This window comes from Peromyscus californicus, unplaced genomic scaffold (assembly GCF_007827085.1).
Source record: "Peromyscus californicus insignis strain IS unplaced genomic scaffold, ASM782708v3 Scaffold_1__1_contigs__length_55948999, whole genome shotgun sequence".
Lineage (NCBI taxonomy): Eukaryota > Metazoa > Chordata > Mammalia > Rodentia > Cricetidae > Peromyscus > Peromyscus californicus.
Window position 1 is genome coordinate 34,653,640 of NW_026294492.1, and position 20,543 is coordinate 34,674,182.

The window sequence follows — 20,543 nt, forward strand, 5'->3', positions numbered from 1 at the left end:
GTAGCTTTGGAGCCTGTCCTGGACTAGCTCTGTAGACCAGGCTGGCCTCGAACTCACAGAGATCCACCTGCCTCTGCCTCCCGAGTGCTGGGATTACAGGTGTGTGCCACCACCACCCGGCTAATTTTTTTAAATCATATTCTAAATTTACTATATCAAAACACTTCTAAAATAATTCCCTTTATAAAGGATAAATTTTCAAAAAAGTAGATACATTTTAGGATTATACAATTTGCAAATCTATTTGTATAAACCTACACTTGATGATGATGAGATAGTTTGTCGGGTAAAGGAGCTTATGGCCAAGCCTAACAACTGGACTTTAACCCCTAGAACTGAACCCCAGAATCCATGACAGACAGAGCCAACTCCTGCAAGTTGTCCTCTTGATTCCCAAACTCATGCCCACACACATATACACAGAAACACAAAATAAATAAAAAGAAAGGAAAACTACAAACAAACCACATTTGTAAGAAATACATACCTGGCACCTTCAATATCTCCAGCATCACAGTAGGCAGCAATCAACCTCTGGTACGTCACCTGCCAACGAAACGGGCAGCTTAACATTGCGGACAGCAACCCTTTCGGGAAACAGCAGAGGTGGGTGTGGTGCTCAGACCCACACAGCCGCTACCTACCCGATTTGGTTGGACGTTTGCCCCCTCCATCTTTGCCAGGAAATCAGTAGGCGAGAATTTATGTTCATTTTGAAGATACACTTTCAGTAACGCATTGTAATGACTGACATCATACACGGTACCTAGAAACGAAATTGAAATCAGATGTTTAGAAAAGCATTTACCATCACATCCTTAGTACAACCAAACTGCAGATATTAATGGCTGCTCACTTATGAAACAGTATTGTCTTCCTGTGAGAACATGCGACAATACCTCTGTATTTAAAGGTGACAGAGGCATTCCTTATGAAGCAGTCCTTACCATACTGCAGATGAACCGTGACTACAAGTCCTTTGTAAAGTAGGACTGTTGGCAATTTTTCTTAATCTTTACCAGGTCACCCAAAGCCTCTGCCTGAAGGACCTGTTCCTCCTTTAGTCTGAACACCATTTCCAGTCTGCTAGCATTATTTACCCATATTCTAATGTCCTTGTCTTCTTCCTATGGATACTACCTAAGGTCACATCTGTTAGGACTCTACCCACAAATGACATTATTGTTGGCAGCACAGTAGGATTCTCTCACCTCCAAATGCCTTCGGCTGCACTCAAAGCTAGCCTTGGTGCATGTGACCTTCAGGTCGCAGATTGAGTACACTTGAATGAGTAACATGTTGCACTTAATTTCCATTAAATCTTTTATCCTTAGTCAATTAATTGTATGCTGCACAGTAGTGGTCATTATCTGGAATCAGTTTATAAGATTCTAAGCAGTTGTATTAAATAAATTCTTCCTTGTTTTCATCTTTACATACATATAAAATACTAATTTTCAGGAGCTATGCTAAGGGGTCCACATATAAATGCTTGGTTATTATTCTTCACAGATTTCAGGCAAATACTTTTATTTTTCCCACTTTACAGACAAGGAAGATTTTTCCTTCCAACTCTCTAAAGTCACATAAATGACAAGAGATTTCAATTTCAGTAGCATGAACTAATCTCTTTTTCTGTTGTTTTGGGTCTTGCTCATATCCTCTGATCGTTCTAGGATCTGCTATCTAGATCAAGGCAAGCACAACCCTGTGATGATCCTTCTGCCATGTTGTCCAAATGCTGGGATTAGAGGCATCACCACTAAAGGGGTCTAGACTCTTCAGTATTGTAACATTTGAAATAGGGCCTCCCCGGGAACTGTCAGTCACACCTGTAACATGACTATGTAACAAGGTTACCACAGAATGTCTTCAACTCTATTTTTTAGAAGCAGCAACACTTATTAAAAAAAAAAAAAAAAAAAAAAAAAAAAAATCGCTGGGCGGTGGTGGCGCAAGCCTTTAATCCCAGCACTCGGGAGGCAGAGGCAGGCGGATCTCTGTGAGTTCGAGGCCAGCCTGGTCTACGGTGCGAGATCCAGGAAAGGCGCAAAGCTACACAGAGAAACCCTGTCTCGAAAAACCAAAAAAAAAAAAAAAAAAAAAAATCAATCAACTTAAGAGGTGGAAAAGAGTTCACTCAGTCAAATTTTTGCTACACAAACAAGACCTGGGTTTGATCTCCAGCACCCCTGGAAAAGGCCAAGTATGATGGTCAATCTCAATAGTCAACTTGATAAGTCCTCCACTCACTGGGAGACAAGCTTCTGGACATCTGTGAGAGATTCCTTTGATTAGGTTAACTGAGGTGGAAAGACCTTCACCTGGGGACAAATCTCTGGGCATACCTGTGAGGGAATTACTTTAACTGGATTAACTGTGGTAGAAGATCCACCCACTGCAGGTGGCACCATTCCCTAGGCTGGGAACTGGGCTGTATAAAGACAGAAGTACAACAGGCTGATTGTGGAAACAATGTGACCAGCTCTCTCTGCATCCTGCTGTCTTAACTACACAGAAATGATGGACTTTACTCTGAAACTGTGAGCCAAAATAAATCAAATAAAGTTGCTTTTGTCAAGGCATTTTATCATAACAAAAGGAACATTAACTAATACACCAGGCAAGGTGGTATAACTGTCATCCTACTCTTTGAGGGGCACGAACAGGCAAATCCTGGGCTTGCTGGCCAGGCAGCCAAACACAATTAGTGAGTCAGATCACAGTGACAGATCCTGTCTTAAGAAAAGAAAAAGTGGATGGTACTTGAGAAAGACTCTATGGTGCCCTTTGATCTCTATATATATGCATACAAATGTGCCCGTGCACCTGTACATTCATGTGTAACACCGCCAGGTATTACATCGTTTTTCAAAATGTTCTTTCCTTAAAATTTTATGTTAAACTTAGATTTGACTGTCTACCCTCATAGAATAGAAATGGGTCACTACAAACCGGATTGAGTCATTTGACTTCTGAACTGTGCTATGTTTCCTATTTAATGAAGCAAAAATCTGTAAACAAGAGTCACACTGGCAGTCTACCAGGCTCGTGGAACCATTCACTCAATAAGTGTCTCAAGTGTTACTGTAATAAAGTGGAACAGAGTCCATTCTCAAAAAGACTGCCCTGGCAAGGAAAGCCTTTGAGAAAATGCCAACCAAGAGCAATATACTATATTTTCATTCCCCTGGGATGAGACTGTTTTCTATTTCAGATTACAGTCCTTTCTGCAAATACTTCTCTCATTTTAGCAAGTTTTTTAATTATACAGCTCACACAGAATTCCGTTCTGTGTTGGAAAACGGGACCTTTGCCCATGCTAGCCCTAGAAATTACCCTCTCTCCCTGTTCTCCTTCTTTTGTTTGTTGTTTGTTTGGACCCGCCTCTGCCTCTCCAGTGCTGTGATTAAAGGCATGGCCAGTCCTAAAAGCATGTACGTATGAGCACCATTAACAAGATGAAGAAACTTCCTTCTACTATTCAAGGACTTTAAAAATCAGGAATGAATATCAATTATCAAATGGTCTTTAAAATTATTTATTTTTAACATTCAAAAATTTTAAGCCGGGCGGTGGTGGCACACGCCTTTAATCCCAGCACTCGGGAGGCAGAGGCAGGTGGATCTCTGTGAGTTCGAGGCCAGCCTGGTCTACAAAGTGAGTTCCAGGAAAGGCGCAAAGCTACACAGAGAAACCCTGTCTCGAAAAAAAAAAATTTAATTTTAGATATTTTTTAATTTTAATTTTTTTTTTTTTTTTTTTTTTTTTTTTTTTTTTTTTTTTTTTTTTTTTTTTTTTCGAGACAGGGTTTCTCTGTGTAGCTTTGCGCCTCTCCTGGAACTCACTTGGTAGCCCAGGCTGGCCTCGAACTCACAGAGATCCGCCTGGCTCTGCCTCCCGAGTGCTGGGATTAAAGGCGTGCGCCACCACCGCCCGGCAATTTTTTTTTTCTTTTAGACAGAGTCTCACTCTGTAGACCGGACTGGTCTCAAACTTATAGAATGCTGCCCGCCTCTGTCTCCTGAGCGCTGGGATTAAGGACATGTACCACCATGCCCCAGCTGGTTCAAATTTTTGAAGTATTAAAAAAAGGCACTTAGCCAAGCATGGTGGCCCACACCTTTAGTCCCAACACTAGGGAGGCATTCTCTGTGAGCAAATTCCACACTAGCCAGGGCAACATGGTAGAACCTTGTCTTAACAATATCAACAACAACAAATGTATGAGTGAAAATTCTATCAGTGTTTATCATCCTTCCAGACCAGAAATATTTCAATATAGTGGATACACGTACATAGGAAAACTCACTGCTTATGGATGACGGTATACTGTGGATAACTGTTCAACATCTTAATTTTTATGTCTATTTCACCAATATGTGAAGATTCATGATACTCTACCATAGAATCGCCATAATTTATTGACCTGATCCCCAGTGAAAGGCACTAGGATTGAGTCCAGTCCCTGCTATTATAAGATACAGTAGAGTACCCTTGTATGTGTGAGTACATCTGTACCTAAATTCTAACAAGACTATAATACTGTAGGTTGAGTTATAATTGACAGCCCAAATGTCTATTTTTTCACTTATCAAAATTCTAATTCATGAAAGGAAAACTATTTTACTTTTAATGCCCCTAGATGTCACTATAACTCACCAAATAGACATACTGCCAAAGCCAGTATTGAGTCAAGAAGTCCTATGATAAAATAAGATTATAATACTGATGTGAAGAACACTTTCAGTGGAACAAAAACTACCTACACCTTTACGCATGTCATGCACTTTTAAAACAATCATACCTAATTTCTGAAGTTTGTCCCATATCTTATGAGCAAACTCTGTCCTTTCTGCAAGACTCAGCTCAGGCAAGAGTGAACCACAGCTGCGCAGCAGAAGCAAGGCTTGATTACCACCTGGGCTACCTATAGAAAAACAGTTAATAGATTACAGGTAAATAGAGGCAAATATCAAAGCTTCATCTGAAGTTCACAAATTATTTGAAAATCTTCAGGCTTTTCAAAGGGATCAAGAAAAATATCCATTAATGATCCACAACCACCCCCCACCCGCCGCAGCTCACCAAAGACGAGAGGGCAAACACCCCAATCCACGACACTATTAAATAACACAACTGAAATGTGTAGCAGTAGGCTGCTTTAAGAAATCCAAGGCTATGAAAGAAACCTCCATACTACTCTGTAAGACTGATGGATCCAAGGAGAACTCTAATCCCTAAGCAGTGCCTGCTGCAATTCACAGGGTACACTTCTCAGTACCTTAATGAATTCACATTATCACAGTGAAGCTTCATCTCCATGTCCCTTAAAGCAGACTTGAAGACAACACAAAAATAAACACGTACTGTGTAACTCCATCTGTAAGTACATTCAGAGCACGTAACTAAAGGGCAGAAAACACACTTATGTGTGCCTAGGACTGGAGAGGATGGAAAGGCTGGAGCACAATGAAAGTTCAAAAACTGCTGACGGGTGAGCATCGCTGAGTAGATGCCCATGACTAACTCTCACGGGACCTCTTTGTTACACCTCATCCCTGGAAACTGCTCTCTAAGGGAACGGATGCCCACAAACAGGCTATGGGAGAAAAACGCACACAAAATTGTACAGGCTAGTACGTTTGCATCTGTTTTTGCAGGAGAGGGGAGAGCCTGGGAGTGAAGGACCTGCAGCTCCCGTCAGACTGTCCAAGATCTGAGCGGTCTGCCTGCTCAGAGGCTGGCGAAACAGAAGAGAAATGGCCATCAGTCTTCACTGTGCTCACCCAGGAAACCTGGTGCCTTCTTCCACAGTTTACCACTGAAAGCAACTCTAGGGACCAGGGGAAGCAAATGGCTCTTTTTATTTGCTGAATCTGAAATGAACGCCAAATTCTGCCTGGGTGAACCGGAAGGACAGCAGGATGGTAGTCACAGGACACTTAGTATCAAATGATGCTCCACAGTGAGCTCCCACATACTCAGGAGAAACTCGCAAGTACCTGAGCGACATGTGCTCTCAAAGACTCTCTGCAGAAGTCCCTTTGTAATGCGGCCCGTTCTTCGGACAGAATTATCCAGTCTCATCAGAGCCCAATCGAACTGACTCCTTCTCAAAGGGGCAGGCTCCTCTTGAAGAGACCTCTTTTCAGCAACAATGGCATATAACCTGGCTTGGCTCAGTTGCTCTCTGTAAAATAAAGTACAATTAGTAATGAACTAAGTAAATTGCTATCTAGTCAGGGCATCATTGGTGTGAAGTTTATACCAAGTTCTGACAGTCACTAAATACCTAATATTGCAAGCAATAACAGAAGTACTCGGAGAAGTAAACTGGCAACAAATCAAAGTTTTCGTTTTTCACATACACACACACACACACACACACACACACACAGATACACACGCTCGATCGGTAAAACTCCGGTGGATTCTGAGTGTATTGATAACGTAACATGAAATCATTTCAAACTAAGCAGCTAAAATTATATTTCCTTACTGAAGGAAAATTAAGCAGCTCATGCAACAAGCTCTTCTCATTTGTGTAAATGAAAGGCCAAGGTGTACTCCAAACTCTACAACTATCAGACCTAAAAGATAAACTTTACATGTAAAGAATACTGTCTTAAATCCTTAATTTTGAAAGGCTTTCACTGAATTCAAGTATCTCACTTTCAACATATTCAATTCTTGGGGATCTATTCAGAATACTTTAATTTTAGTTGCACTAAATGATACTAAGCGCCATGTCTAAAACTATTTATTCAGAAAATGCCTTCAGGACGATGACCACACTCTCTGGCATAGAGACCTTCTGTACCCTATGTCAGTGGTGAGTGTAAGAACAGAACTACGGGAGCTAAGTGCAGAACTGAGTGACGGAGCATGGACCTGGCATACAAAAGCCCCCGGGGTTTGGGCCCAGACCCCCAAAAGCCATTGTTTTCCTATGTCATTAGCCAGTCACAAATTGACTGTGTATGTGAAACATCATCAAAGGCTCTGTCCCACAGTAATGTAAAGCAGAGTCTGTAATTGATCCTGGAATAGAAATTATGCCACGGTGATCAGAGACCAATCACAACTGCCTAGACATCAGATATAAAGAAATAAATCAGAAACTATGGTAGGGGAGTAGGGATACTACTAAATACGATGACATCCTCTGTGTGCATGTGCGTGTGTGTGTGTGTGGCTCACGTGTATGTGCACTGTGTAGACAGCTGCTGGTTAGGTGAGCACAATTACTTAAATGATAGGTTATCATCCACAAACTAGATGCATGTTTCTCCTTATTTATCAAAGGTCTCAGTGGTTATTTATATTTTACTGTAATAATCATCAAAAACTATGCCCTTGCTAGTGTGCGGTAAAGAGAGCAGCAGTGTTTAAATAATCCAGAATAACATGTGCAATAATTCATATTAATGCACAACCTTTTGAGCAGTGGAAGTGAACTTGTTAACTTCTATACAACTCAAATCTGTGACTACTAAAAGAGGCACACACACACACACACACACACACACACACACACACACACACGCACACACACACACACACACGCGCGTTTAATGGAGTTTTAAATGCTAGCGTACATTAACAATACAGTCCAGAATTTTGTTTTTTTCCATTCATTTCCTTTTACAAGGCTGGTGACTGAGCCAGGGCCTCCCACATACAAAGCAAATGCTCTGCCCTGACCTAACTCCAACCAGAACTGACTCTGAAGTCAACTCTGACATACCCAGAAGGAACCTCGGGTCACAAGCAATGGGCATGCTGTGACAGAAAGGAGAGGACATGCCCGTGGTTGGCCAAGCTGTGTCAACACAAGTTAGGAGCCCACCAAACAGGCTTGCACAAGCTGGAGCATCCTGCCTCCAAATTCTAAAGCCTCAAGTGATGTAACCTTATCATCTCATGCAACTATCACTGATAACAGCTTCTTCGTGGTTTAAGTCAAACACCTCACTTTACCCTGAGCCTCTGGTAAACCCCATTCATATTCCAGTTACCCATGGATTTCCTCTGGTAAAATCTGGCGTTTCAAAGTTTATTTTGGGGGTTGGGGATTTAGCTCAGTGGTAGAGCACTTGCCTAGCAAGCACAAGGCCCTGGGTTCGATCCTCAGCTCCAAAGAAAAAAGAAAAAAAAAAAAAAGAAAGAAAAGCGACAACAAAATTTATTTTGTTGCTGTCTTGTTATTTTTAAACAATAATAGTGTGGCAGAGTGTTTATCATCCAGGGGACTGGATGATAAACTTGAAGTCGGTGCCATTTTTTTAAAAGAACTTTTTGTAAGCATACAGAAAAGTACAGGTCACACACATACAGCTCCTTCTCCAGTTTCCCCAACCACCAAGCCACATTAGTGTCCTGCATTTGCAAGAATGACAAACTAACCACTGTTAACTGGTACCTCTCTGTCCTGGCCAGTTTTATGTCAACTTGGCACAGTGAGAGTCTTAAGAGAGGAGGGAGCTTCAATCGAGAAAATGCCTCCGTAAGATCGGCTATAGGCCCAAGCCTGAGGGGCATTTTCTTAATTATTTAATTAGTGATTGAAGCTGGTGGGCTCAGCCCATGGTGGGTGGTATCATCCCTGGGCTGGTGGTCCTGGGTTCTATAAGAAAGCAGGCTGAGCAAGCCATGTGGAGCAAGCCAGTAAGCAGCTCCCCTCCATGGCCTCTGCATCAGCTCCTGCCTCCAGGATCCTGCCCTGTTGGAGCTCCTGTCCTGACTTCCTTCAGTGATGGACTACAGTGTGGAAATGTAAGCCAAACAACCCCTTTCGTCCCCAACTTGCTTTTTGGTCACAGTGTTCCACTTGGGCACTAGACGGCCTACCTAAGACTCTCTAGCAGACACTGGCAGTTACACTCACTCTGTGTATAGATGCCCACACGGACAAATACAGTCTGTGCCACTGTTCCAGGACCTTAGAGAATGATGTCACTGGGCTCTGTGTCCCACCCCCATCACTGCTCTGGATTTCCTCTAATCTGCAGCAAGTGCAGCTCATTCTACACTCCTCCAGTGTCTTTTCCAGGTGTCAGACAACTGCACAGTAACATGCGGCCATTTCAGAACGGCTTCTTTCACCTTGCAATAAACAACTCAAGTTCTTCCATGTCTTTCCACAGTACGATGGCCCATTTCTTCTTATGGATGTATAATATTTCACAGTTTGGGAAAATTTACTTTAACTCAGCTATTGAAGGCTGTCTTGGACTTTGCCAATTTTGAATAAAACTACTACACACACGTGTGTATAATTTTTGTGAGGACATAAGAGCTGAGCTCACTTGGGTAAACACTTAGTGTGAAGTCTGCTTTTAACTTTGCAAGTGGCTATGAAACTAGCTTTCAATAGAGCTATGCGATGTGCATTCCTCCAGCAGCCAGTGGGAGCTGTTCCTTTGCATCACTGCGAGCATTTAGTTTTCAGTGTTTGGGCTTAAGTAGACACTCTTCCAGGTGAGGAAGCCCATCAGTGTCTTCATTTACAATTTGTTAATGACCTATGAACTCTTAGGTAGCTTTCATACTTATGTGAAGTCTCTGTTTTCTCTAGTGAGCTATCTGTTCAGAATTTCTGCCCAATTATTACCTGGGTCATATACTTTCTAACCATAGAATTTTAAAAAATTTGTCGTGGTTTGTTTCAACTCCTTTGATACTCAAGTGTTACTCTTTCCTTTTAACTGAATATGCACTAAGCTAGCTGATCACACACATTCTTCAAACTCTTCTCCCCTGGTTAATGACTTGGTTTAATTAAAGTCACTTTGGAGCTATCAGGGTTAAAGATAAGGATAGGCATATAGGCCAAAAAGTGTATTGTTAATAGCTACTTTTTGAGCCGGGCGGTGGTGGCGCACGCCTTTAATCCCAGCACTCGGGAGGCAGAGCCAGGCGGATCTCTGTGAGTTCGAGGCCAGCCTGGTCTCCAAAGCGAGTTCCAGGAAAGGCGCAAAGCTACACAGAGAAACCCTGTCTCGAAAAACCAAAAAAAAAAAGCTACTTTGTAATGCATGCTAGGTAACAGTAAATGATTATGATAGCCCCACCTTACCCGTGAGAAAACTGACCAATGTCCCCCCAATCACAGAAGAGGCTAGTTAAAGATGTGACGAGAGAACTCATATCTGCATTTGGGTGGTCCATCTCAAAGACATCACCCGGCTGCAATGCAGGAGCCGCACTTCAAAGTGGTCAAAAGTAAACCCAGACAAGAACAACTAGATAATGTGGAGCCTCCAAAACCACGAATTGTAAATTACTCAGTCTCAGAGCAGCCCAAGAAGTCTCTACACCTAAACCTTAAAAGTACGGGCAAGAGAGATGCTCTGTGATTAAAGAGCACAGGCTGCTCCTCCAGGACCCAGGTTCTGTTCCCAGCACCCACATGGCAGCTCACAACCAGTTGCAACAATAGTTCCAGGGGATCCGACACCCCTTCTGGCCTCCATGGGCACCAGGCACACATGTGGTATACAGATACACATGTGGGAAAACACTCACATAAAACTAAACATTTTTAACTGATAGAATAATAGTGTTTCCCTTACAAGAGCATTAACTGAGACCAGGAAGTTAGTCTACAACACACTTCTAGGCAAGATGGTTTTGAGACTGCATTTAGGCAAGGATTTTCCATTTCAGTAAGTTTTACTTTCTGAAGATTAAAAAAAAAAAAGTAACTATCAAATTTAGCTCTTTTCTTATTAATGTTTTTGCTTAAGACAAAATAAAGTTATAAAAATGTTAGTTTAAGGACTAGAGAGAGAGCTCAGTGGTTAAGAGAACCAGCTGCTATTCTAGACCAGAGTTCAATCCCCAGCACCCACCTGGTATTAACAACCATCTATAAATCCAGCTCCAGGGGATCTGACGCCCTCTTCTGGCTTCCGTGTGCACTATATGTACATGGTCAACAAATACACATACAGGCAAAACACCATACACAGAAGGTCAAAATGTCTTTTTAACGTCAGTTTAATGTCAGCTTTTTAAATGTCAGTTTAAACCCAAGACCAAAAAAAAAGAAAAACATTAAATATTTAAAAAGCAAATACTCAGAAGGGGCCCAACAACAAGTAAAAATCTGCAGACAGAACACAATGCTCCACATTTGGGCAACACTCATGGACCTGGCAAGTAAGCTTAGCATAGGTAATCAACCACAGCATCTCCTAAAGCATGGCCCCTCTTCAGTCCGTCAGATGAAATCTGAACACCACTCACCACCTTCAAAGACCTGTTCAAACCTAAGCTGTACTGTGACAGCTGCATGATTCAGTGAGACTCATTACTGGAATAAAAACATCTGCCTAGAGCTGGAGATGCAGCTCAGTGATAGAGCCCTGGCCCAACCCCAAGAAGACCCGGGGCTGACCCCCTGCACCACACGCAAGTCTACCTTGTGAAAATGGGGCAGGAGGCAAGCAGCGTCTAACCCTAATAAAACAATACTCAACAAGTAACAGCTCCCCTACCCTTGGTTTTTCAAGACAGGGTTTCTGGAAACCTGGCCTGGAACTCAAGAGATCCACCTGCCTCTGCCTCCCAAGTGCTGGGATTAAAGGTGTGCACCACCACCACCACCACCACCTGCCAAGCAATAGCTCTCTTATGGAAAGCATTCAGTAAATTTGTGATTTTTCTAAACCTTTTCTAAAATTAAGTTGTAATGATTTTTCTCTTTGAAGTATTACTCCAAAAGCCTTGCCAAATTCAGCTCTCTCTCAACATGGTTTCATGCTTTACAACAATCTAGGAATCTTGGGGCAGAAGGGCCACTTGTTCCAGCTGCTATCCTGAAACAGCAATTCTTTTCAGAATCTGTACAGGTTCTCCAGTCCAAAGGGCTGTCTCTGCCTTATCTTAGTTATGGCAGAAAGTGCTGGAGAATGCCTGAACCAGACTTGGCCCTTGAGTGTGAAATGAAGCAAGGTATTTTTCTGAGTCTATACAATTAGAATGGCATGGACTAGACTCTAAAGAAATCATCCAGGTCTTATATGCATTATGTACACTATATGTCATCCATTGCTTTTTAAGAAACATTTTTATGGAGCCTAAAAGATAGCCCAGCCACAAAGAGCCACATACCACCCTTGCAGAACACCCATGTTTGGTTCCCAGCACCCATGTCAGAAGGTTTACAACCACTTGGAACTCCAACTCCAGGTCATCTGACACCTTCTTCTGGCCTATGCAGGCACCTGTCCTCATGTGCGTACACAGATACACATTAATAAAAATCCAACCTTTTTAAATGAATTGTCTATTTATGTCATCCCCTTCAGCATCTAAAACACATTCCAGACTATCTCAAAATCAAGAAGCACAGTCTGAGAAGCTTCCATCTCCCTACTTGTATTATCAGCCCAGAGAATGAGCTGTGGGTACTCCGCATACAAAGAGTCAGTCTGGATCAGGGTTTGTACTAATGACCCTTGTTTGTCCTGGTCTCCAAATCTACTCTTCCAAGTTCTAACACTCATCAACCTCCTGTTCTCTCTCCAGGAAAGGAAGATTTTCAGCTCTGCGCCGCGAGTTGAGGGCCCAGTCTGCAGTACCAACACCATTCCTATTGGCAATGCTGGCTTCCTTCTCACAGTCTAAACAAATTTGTCAAGATCCATCACATTCAAAATCCTCCTTTGGGTCGAGACCCTACCACATGGAGGCAGTATGGCATCAACTTGTAGTACCAAATTTCAACAGCCTGCATAAGATCAAAGTGTGGCTTCCAAGTCCATGGACGTCTTTAGCCTTCGAACACTGAATCTGCAGTACATGTCCTCTTGAAGGATGCGGCTCCCTCTTGGGCTGGGAGGTGCTCAGGGGCTAAAAGCACTTGCCTCTAGGTCTGACTTGAGTTCCACATGATGGGCTCCACATGATGGGAGGAGAACTGGCCCTGGAAAGTTGTCCTCTGACCTCATAAGCCCACAGTGGCACATCACCTACACACATTGAGAAAGAAACCTACAGGCATGCAAGAATGCATGCATGTACGCTTGATCTGTTGGTCTCCTTCCCGAAAACAAACCTGGCTGCCCTTCTCTGTGAAATACCAATCACGTATCATCTTATGAGCATATAACATCAATAAATTGGACTGCCACAGCTTTCACAAATTTATAAGCAGAGAGCAGGGCTGAGCCTTAGGTTTCAGAGGCCCACAGGGTTCAGGCTGTAAGAGCTTTCCAAAACGCCAGGTGAAAAGGAAAAAGTTTTCTTCTGTCTCTATGCCGACTCTCATAGAGACTGGCAATCTTCACCTTTAGGCCACAATGATCAATTTAGGTCCACTTTCACAGAGACTTAGCTTCCAATTTATCATTCCTCTAAAACACACGAGGATTACTTTAAAATCTCAGGAGAAACACGAGCAGCTTCAGAAAAGAACAGGAGAAAGGAAAGCCTCCTCATCTTCCTCATGAAGAAGGTAAGGGCCAGAAGAATTTGCTTCCAAAAAAGAGACAAATACTAAAAAGTAAACTGAAGGGCAAGACCCAAGAATACAGGGGTGCATACTTCTGGGTGCTTCGATTTTGAAAACAGATCAAGCAATGCTAGTAACTCTACTCAATAATGCCTATTCGTCTGAGTCAGACATAGCACAGCTGGAAAGCACGATGCAGAGCCACACTACAGCACACGGTGGACTAAGGGCTCCTAAGCTTCATCTCGTACTATCCCTCTCTCAGTGTACAATGGTCCTTGACTTACTTAGTCAACAAATGTCTGACACCTACTCCATGAGCAAAGTAGACGTCGAGGGAGGCAAACAGTAAGATCAAGTCCTTGCCTCTAAGAACTAACAACAGGTCTACAGTGTTGCAGGGAACAGCATCCGGTGCTCACACATGCTAACTGGACGAGCGGCATCTCACCCTTACAGGAGCTCAGAAGAGGACATCAAAGGAACTCACATGGAAGCAGCAGCTGAAAAGCCTTCAGAGGACGTGGACTTCTCAGTACGAGAATGAACATCAGACTCAAAAGCAGAAAGCTATGCACCTTGGCCCAGGGGGCCCTCCTGACTCAGCCCTACAGCTGTTATTATCTGGAGGCTTGTTAAGACATTTCGTCTAGTCCTGGCCCGATCTCCATAATCAGACTATGCACTTTCACAAGATTTCTAGGGAAACAGCCCTCACTGTAGTTTTGACAGCCTGCCATGGAAAGACACAAAAGGTGAGGCATCTCGTTTCCAAAGCACCCATGAAAACTCTGGGTAGGACCTTACCCTGGAAACAGCAGGGGCCACCAGAGTGCTTAACTGTGAACCTGAAGGGACGCAGTCAAGGTTATCAGGAACTCTAGAGAAAGGATGATGGGGGCAGGAGAGATGGGGTAGCCATTCCAAATGAAGCAGAACTCCAGCATTTTATCATTTGTTGATGAAAGGAGAGAATAAGATGTTGGCGGGGGAAGCAAGAATAAACACGTGTGGGTTCTTTCTGAGTAACGGAAACAACAACACTCACAGCACAGACCTGGGAGAAAAGCTGAGTTCCATTCAAGATGTGCTGGGTTTGAAGGACCTGTGGCTGAGCATGGGGGAGCTATCCAACTGACAGCCCATGTCCAGGAGAACAATGCAACCACCTGACTAAAGCCACTGAAACCAAAGGGGTCATCTACAAGGGGAATGCGCAGAGTGAGGAGATGTGACTGCCAGCAGTTAAACCTCCGAGTACACGAGAGTCTGACCCACGACAGCAAACCTCCTCCGGGTACACGAGCGTCTGACCCACGACAGCAAACCTCCTCCGGGTACACGAGCGTCTGATCCACGACAGCAAACCTCCGGGTACACGAGCGTCTGACCCACGACAGCAAACCTCCTCCGGGTACACGAGCATCTGACATATGAACATGGGGGAACATGGCAAGGAGGTAGGTGCAAAAAAATCCTGAGACGCAAGAAACTGACAGTGCCATCCTAGCACCGGGAAAGGGCCATCATGGAAAGGAAAGCTGGAGATGCCAGAGATTCAGGCACAGAACACGGATTTGGTAACCACGATGTCTTCTGCAAAAGTGATGTAAAGCCAACACAGAGCCACATATTCATAAAGGACTGGGAAGATACACTAATGGTACACCAACGGCTCTCTCTGGGTGACAGGAAGGTTTTTGGTGTTCTCTCTCTGTAACTTAGTTATTCCTCAAGGAACATTACTTTACAATTTAAAAAAATAAATAAATGGGGCTGGGAAGGTGGCTCAGCAGTTCAGAACGCTTCCTGCTTTTCCAGAGGACCCAAGTTCAGTTCCCAGTACCCGTACCAGACAGTTCCAGGGGATCTGACATGCTCTTCTGGCCTCCAAAGGCACCACACACACAAACACACAAAACAAAAAGGTTTTTTTTTGTTGTTGTTTTTTAAGTAAAAACTCTAGGCATACAGTACACACCTTTAATTTCAGCACTCAGGAGGCAGAGGCATGTGGTTCTCTGTGAGTTTGAAGCCAAGCTGGTACAAGTCCCAAAACAGCCAGGACTACGTTAAAAATAAATAAATAAATAAATAATAAAAATAAAAAAAAAAGTAGTAAGACATTGATGGCCTCAGGCAGAGGTATGAGAACAGAATATTAGAGTAAATGAAAAATGAGCAAAGGAGACAAGGGACCCTGAGCAGGAAAGAGACTAAGAAGCTTCTATAATAAATAGAGCCCTGAGAAAAGGTTGTGTTTTTCAGATGGAAAAGATCTAGGCAGGCTTAGCAGTTGTGGGATAGCCAGGCGGTGGCGGCACACACCTTTATTGGGAGCTAGAGGCAGGTGGGTCTCTATGAGTTCAAGGCCAAACTAGTCTACAAACGAATTCCAGGACAGCCAGAGAAACCCTGTCGTGGGGTGGGGGGGTAGGGGTGGGTCAAAAGACAAAACAAAAAGACGTTGTGGGACGGACAGGAGACTGCAGGGGAAAGTGTGTAAAGTCCAGGGAAAGTAAACAAATCCTACTTTACTGCCTACTGAGACCTGAGCACACAGCTTTGTGAACCAAACCGAGCACTGTGCTCCAACAACTTCCTTTCCACAGGGACACCCAACAAGTCATGGCACACAGGTGGGTCACTCCAGACAAGGCTCAGATTCCGTAACGTCACTGCTTCCATTCTTCTTTTCTCTTTTATGTGTGAACCCATGTGGAGGTCAGAGGACAAGCTGCAGGAGCCTTTCTCTCCTTTGACCCGGATCCTGGGGATCAAACTGAGGTCATCAGGCTTGCAGGGAAAGTGCCTTTTCTAAATGAGCCACCTTGCTGGTCTGCAAGGTCACTTTCTGAATCATGTAAAGACAAAGCTTCTTCTATAGAGACACCTGAGTCCTGAATGACAAAAGATCAGCTCTGCAGAGACATCTGGCACCTCTCCCTTACAGACACAACTAACTACCCAGTTCAGAGAAGCAAGCAAGTAAAAGGTCTAACATTATGCAGAAAAGAAACGGGACCCGGATCTGCTGAACATCCAGACCAAGAGCCTATTGCTAAAATGTGTTCATTGTTTTCCAAACATGACAGAGATCAACAGCACTTCAACACTGGCCTCTGGCCTCATGTTAAGGACTAGAGTAGTGGTTCTCAACCTTCCTGATGCTGTGACCCTTTAACACAGCAGTAACTTCATGTTGTGGTGACCCCCAACCATGAAGTTATTTAGTTGCTACTTCATAACTTTAATTTTGCTGTTATGAACCATAATGTAAATATCTGATGTGCAGGATATCTGATACATGCACCCTCCCCAAAAAAGGTCTTGACCCACAGGTTGAGGACCACTAGACTAAAGGAACGTAAAAGGGATTGAGGATGAAGAGATGTGGTAAAAGCAAAGGCATTGACTGCTGAAGGCTCACTGTTCAGGCCTAACACACAAACACAGGCAAGGCCCCAAATTACTTCTATTACAGCAGGAAAGCAGTTCCTACATGCCAAGCCCTGCATCTCATGAACTGCTCCCCACCTCAGGGCCGTGTCCACCTGTGTACCTAAAGACGCTAAGGCCTGGAATGTTGAGTGATTTGTCCAATGGCATAGCGCAAATAAATTGAAGCACCCTCAGTCCATGGGTCTCCCACTCCAGATAAGTTCCTAAATCTTCTTGCTAGACCCCAACGTTCTTCTGTGGGTCACTCAATTGTCAGTTTCTCTCTGGTGCTAAAACCGAAGTACCCATCTTCCTTTTTCTGGTGACTAGAATACTAATCAAATGAACACTCTTACCTCCCTTATAACCTCATTCCACGAGGATGTATTCATACAAATACTTGACACTAACTGGGTATTTAACTTGTTTTTGCATACTCAGATCCCAACACAGTGCCTTGTATGTGTTCTTTAACCTATTCTTTTGAGACAATGTCTAACCCATGACACTGAAGGAAAACTCCATCCAACAAAACGCAGGCAAAAACCCGAACTGGCCATAATCCAAAGGTCATGCTCTAAACTATCCCTGGGTCACTCAAAACTTCAAACCCCACCCCCAGGGGGAAAAAAAAAAAAAAGAAAACCCCAAGCTTCCTAAGACCACATACTAGCAGGTTACTGATCAACAGTGTGGGACAGCATCCTAGAAGGGTACTCCTAAGGAACGGCACAACACCTGCCCCCACCGCAGCAGCCCCCCAAAACCCCTCAGCTTCCCGGGCCATCTGCAGCCGGAGGGCAGGTGGCGACCTCAAGCATCAAGCCGGAAGCCAGCCATGCCCTCGACCATGACCTTCTCAAGACGCTCAACCTTGTCACCCCCAAAAATCACCGGCAAAGCATTGACCAAAGCATGGGAGGCTCATGCCTGAGCTGCCAGCAGCGCGGAGCCGGAGCGTGCGAGCCCGACACCGGCCCGTCCGCCGGCAGGAGGAAGGGTCCGGTACTCACCCCGCGGACGGCCTGCCACCAGCGGCCGCCACCCGGGGGACGGAAAACAGCCGGCCCGGGCCGCCAGCCAAGAGACGCAGGGACAGCGGGAGGCGCGGGGCCGCCGAGGCCCCGAGCAGCCAACGCGCGGGTCTCAGCAGAGCTGCCATAGTCCAGCGTGCCCAAGTCAGGCTGCACGCTCCTGCAGAGGACCTGGAGGAACACGTGACGACGGGGTCGCCCCCAGTGGGACGGACCAAGTGGAGGGGGGAATGGAGCCGGGCCAGGGCACACACGAGGGGAAAAGCGAGCTCCCTGGGCACGGGGACCCCCTTCTTTGCTTTATAGAGAATCGTTTTTTATTCTCTATCCTCAAAGTCCCTGTTTCCATATCTCTTGTCCCCCCATTCTCAGTGAGCTCGGCCAGATCCCCCCTATACCCTGCAGTTGGTAGCGCCCCTAGAGGTCGACTCCGCCCATGCTCGCGCAAGGGCTTGTGGGGGGCCAACTAGGAGCGCCCCCGAGGGTTGCCGGGAAGGGCCGACTGTGCAGAATCCCGGAGCGGCTACGACGTTCCTTCCCTGCGCCTAGGTTGCTGCGGAGCTGCTGCCCTCGTGGCTCAGTGACGTAGTTCCTGCCGTAGCTCTCAGAAAGGCGGGCCAGAGGAAAGCTTGAGGAAGGAGACTGTGGGGCTGCGCTGTGGGTCCCCAAGTTAAATATATGCGATTTGTGTGACTGGGGCTGGGGATAGGGTAGACGAGTATACAGACCTCATCCTAAGCGCATGGGCAGTGCCGCGCTTTATGAAATCAGTGGATTTTAACAAAGGTCGTAGAGTTTGAAATGTTGAGATTGAACTTTCTCTTTCTCACTGATCCGCTCCTCCTTTCAGTTAATACACCCATATAGCTATTAAGGTAATGGTGTGATTGTCTGCGGGCAAGTCTGGGGCTAGTAAAACAAGTTCTTGCCTGCACAGGGCTTGCAGACTGAAACGGTTCCCTGCGCACTGGCATGAACTGGGAACAGGCTTCCACCCTCTACTTAGCTGGTTCCTTGACTGCCACCAGGTGAACACTCAGGTTCTTTCTCCCTCTGGAAGTTTCTGATTTGGCTGTTTCTCCTGCTGGACAACAAACTCTGAGAGCACGGACTGCGACCTCTTGGGTAGTGGAAGCTCCTGCTCGGGTTGAGGCACCCTCTGTGCGTTAAGCATTTATTGAACGGATATATATGTTTACGTTTCTTTTGGAGAAAAGGAAGCTTGATAACCCCAGAAGAAAGATTAATTTACCCCAAGTTACACTCTTGAGCACTATGATAGAATATAATTTCTTCTCTCATTCGTTAGCAGTACTATTTATTGAGCACATATTATGTGCAAGTCACTATTGTGGATCCTGGGGATACAACAGGCAACAACACAGAACAAGTCTCAACTCAGATGAAACTCTGTACATTTTAACAGTCGCCTGGGAACTGTGATGTAAAATAAAGGATTGATGGTAGGTTGCCATCTGTGGCGATTAATCTTGGTAGGATTTAGAGTCACCACGGAAACCAGCCTTTGGACATGTCTGTTAGGGAGTTTCTAGGTTAGATTAATTGAAGTGAGGAAAACTACGCTAAATGTGAGTGGCACCATTGGATGAGCTGGCCGGGCTGAATCTCAAGGACAAAGCGCTGGGCAGCCTGCCCCATCTCTGTTTCCTGACAGCGTATGCTGCCCCTTCACCATTGTGGCCTAGACCCACAGGGAGCCAAAATCAAAGTTTCTCCCTTGAGTTGCTACTTGTATTGTGTTGCAGCAACAAAACAAAATCTGAACAAAAACCAAAAGGGAGGAAGGGAGGGTGGTCGGAGGAAAAAGAGAGCCAGCTCTTGCTCCAGTTTCAGACAACAACAAATTCAGAACCCTAAGGTGGAGAAAACTGAACAGGACTAGATGAAAAAGAATGAGCAGGGAACGGGGTTGGACAGGGAGGTCATGGAGGTGTTTGGGAGTCAGATCATGCAGGGTTACCTTTTTTAAAAAAAATGCAAGTGAGCCGGGCGGTGGTGGCGCACGCCTTTAATCCCAGCACTCGGGAGGCAGAGCCAGGCGGATCTCTGTGAGTTCGAGGCCAGTCTGGTCTCCAAAGCGAGTTCCAGGAAAGGCACAAAGCTACACAGAGAAACCCTGTCTTGAAAAACCAAAAAAAAAAAAAAAAAAAAAAAAAAAAAAAAAAAAAATGCAAGTGAATTAGTATCACAGCAACATACCAAATTTTCCAATGCGCACGCACATTCTGAGGGCTGGGGTCCCAGAGTAGATAAAAAAGACAAAGTGAATAAAGCACCAGTATTCCATCTCTCCCCTGACTACTGATGCATTGTGACCACCAACCTATGTCTCCACAGCCATGCCTTCCCCTCTGTGACTGTATGCCTTCATGAACCATGGAGCCAGAAATAAATCTTTCCATCAGGTATTACGCCACAACCACCAGCAGAGCGATGTGCCAGCCAGCACCCCATCTGTGTTGATTTAACGGGTACCTTGGCGAGTTGGAGCAGGAGGCGCCACAGTCACACCATGCAACAGAGCTCCGGTGAGAGGTTTACTGGGGGAGTGAGTGCAGAGGCGGCCTCTGGACAAGAGCAGGGGG

At 44.8% G+C, this 20,543-nt stretch overlaps 1 protein-coding gene and 1 non-coding gene across 2 annotated transcripts in view; one reads left to right on the forward strand and one right to left on the reverse strand.

Annotated features, from left to right (window-relative positions):
• The window catches only part of Lrpprc (leucine rich pentatricopeptide repeat containing), an 88,713-nt gene extending 70,606 nt beyond the window's left edge, over positions 1-18,107 (reverse strand). The window contains exons 1-5 of the mRNA XM_052746451.1: positions 17,917-18,107; positions 6,006-6,193; positions 4,808-4,930; positions 645-766; positions 488-546 (exon numbers count right to left, since the gene is read on the reverse strand). Coding sequence (XP_052602411.1) covers positions 488-546; positions 645-766; positions 4,808-4,930; positions 6,006-6,193; positions 17,917-18,065 — 641 coding nt within the window. The 5' untranslated portion in view covers positions 18,066-18,107. The remainder of the gene's footprint in view (positions 1-487; positions 547-644; positions 767-4,807; positions 4,931-6,005; positions 6,194-17,916) is intronic.
• Trnaa-agc (transfer RNA alanine (anticodon AGC)) lies at positions 8,064-8,145 on the forward strand. Its single transcript has one exon. It is a non-coding gene; the product is annotated as a tRNA-Ala (tRNA).
• Positions 18,108-20,543: the final 2,436 nt, after the last annotated feature.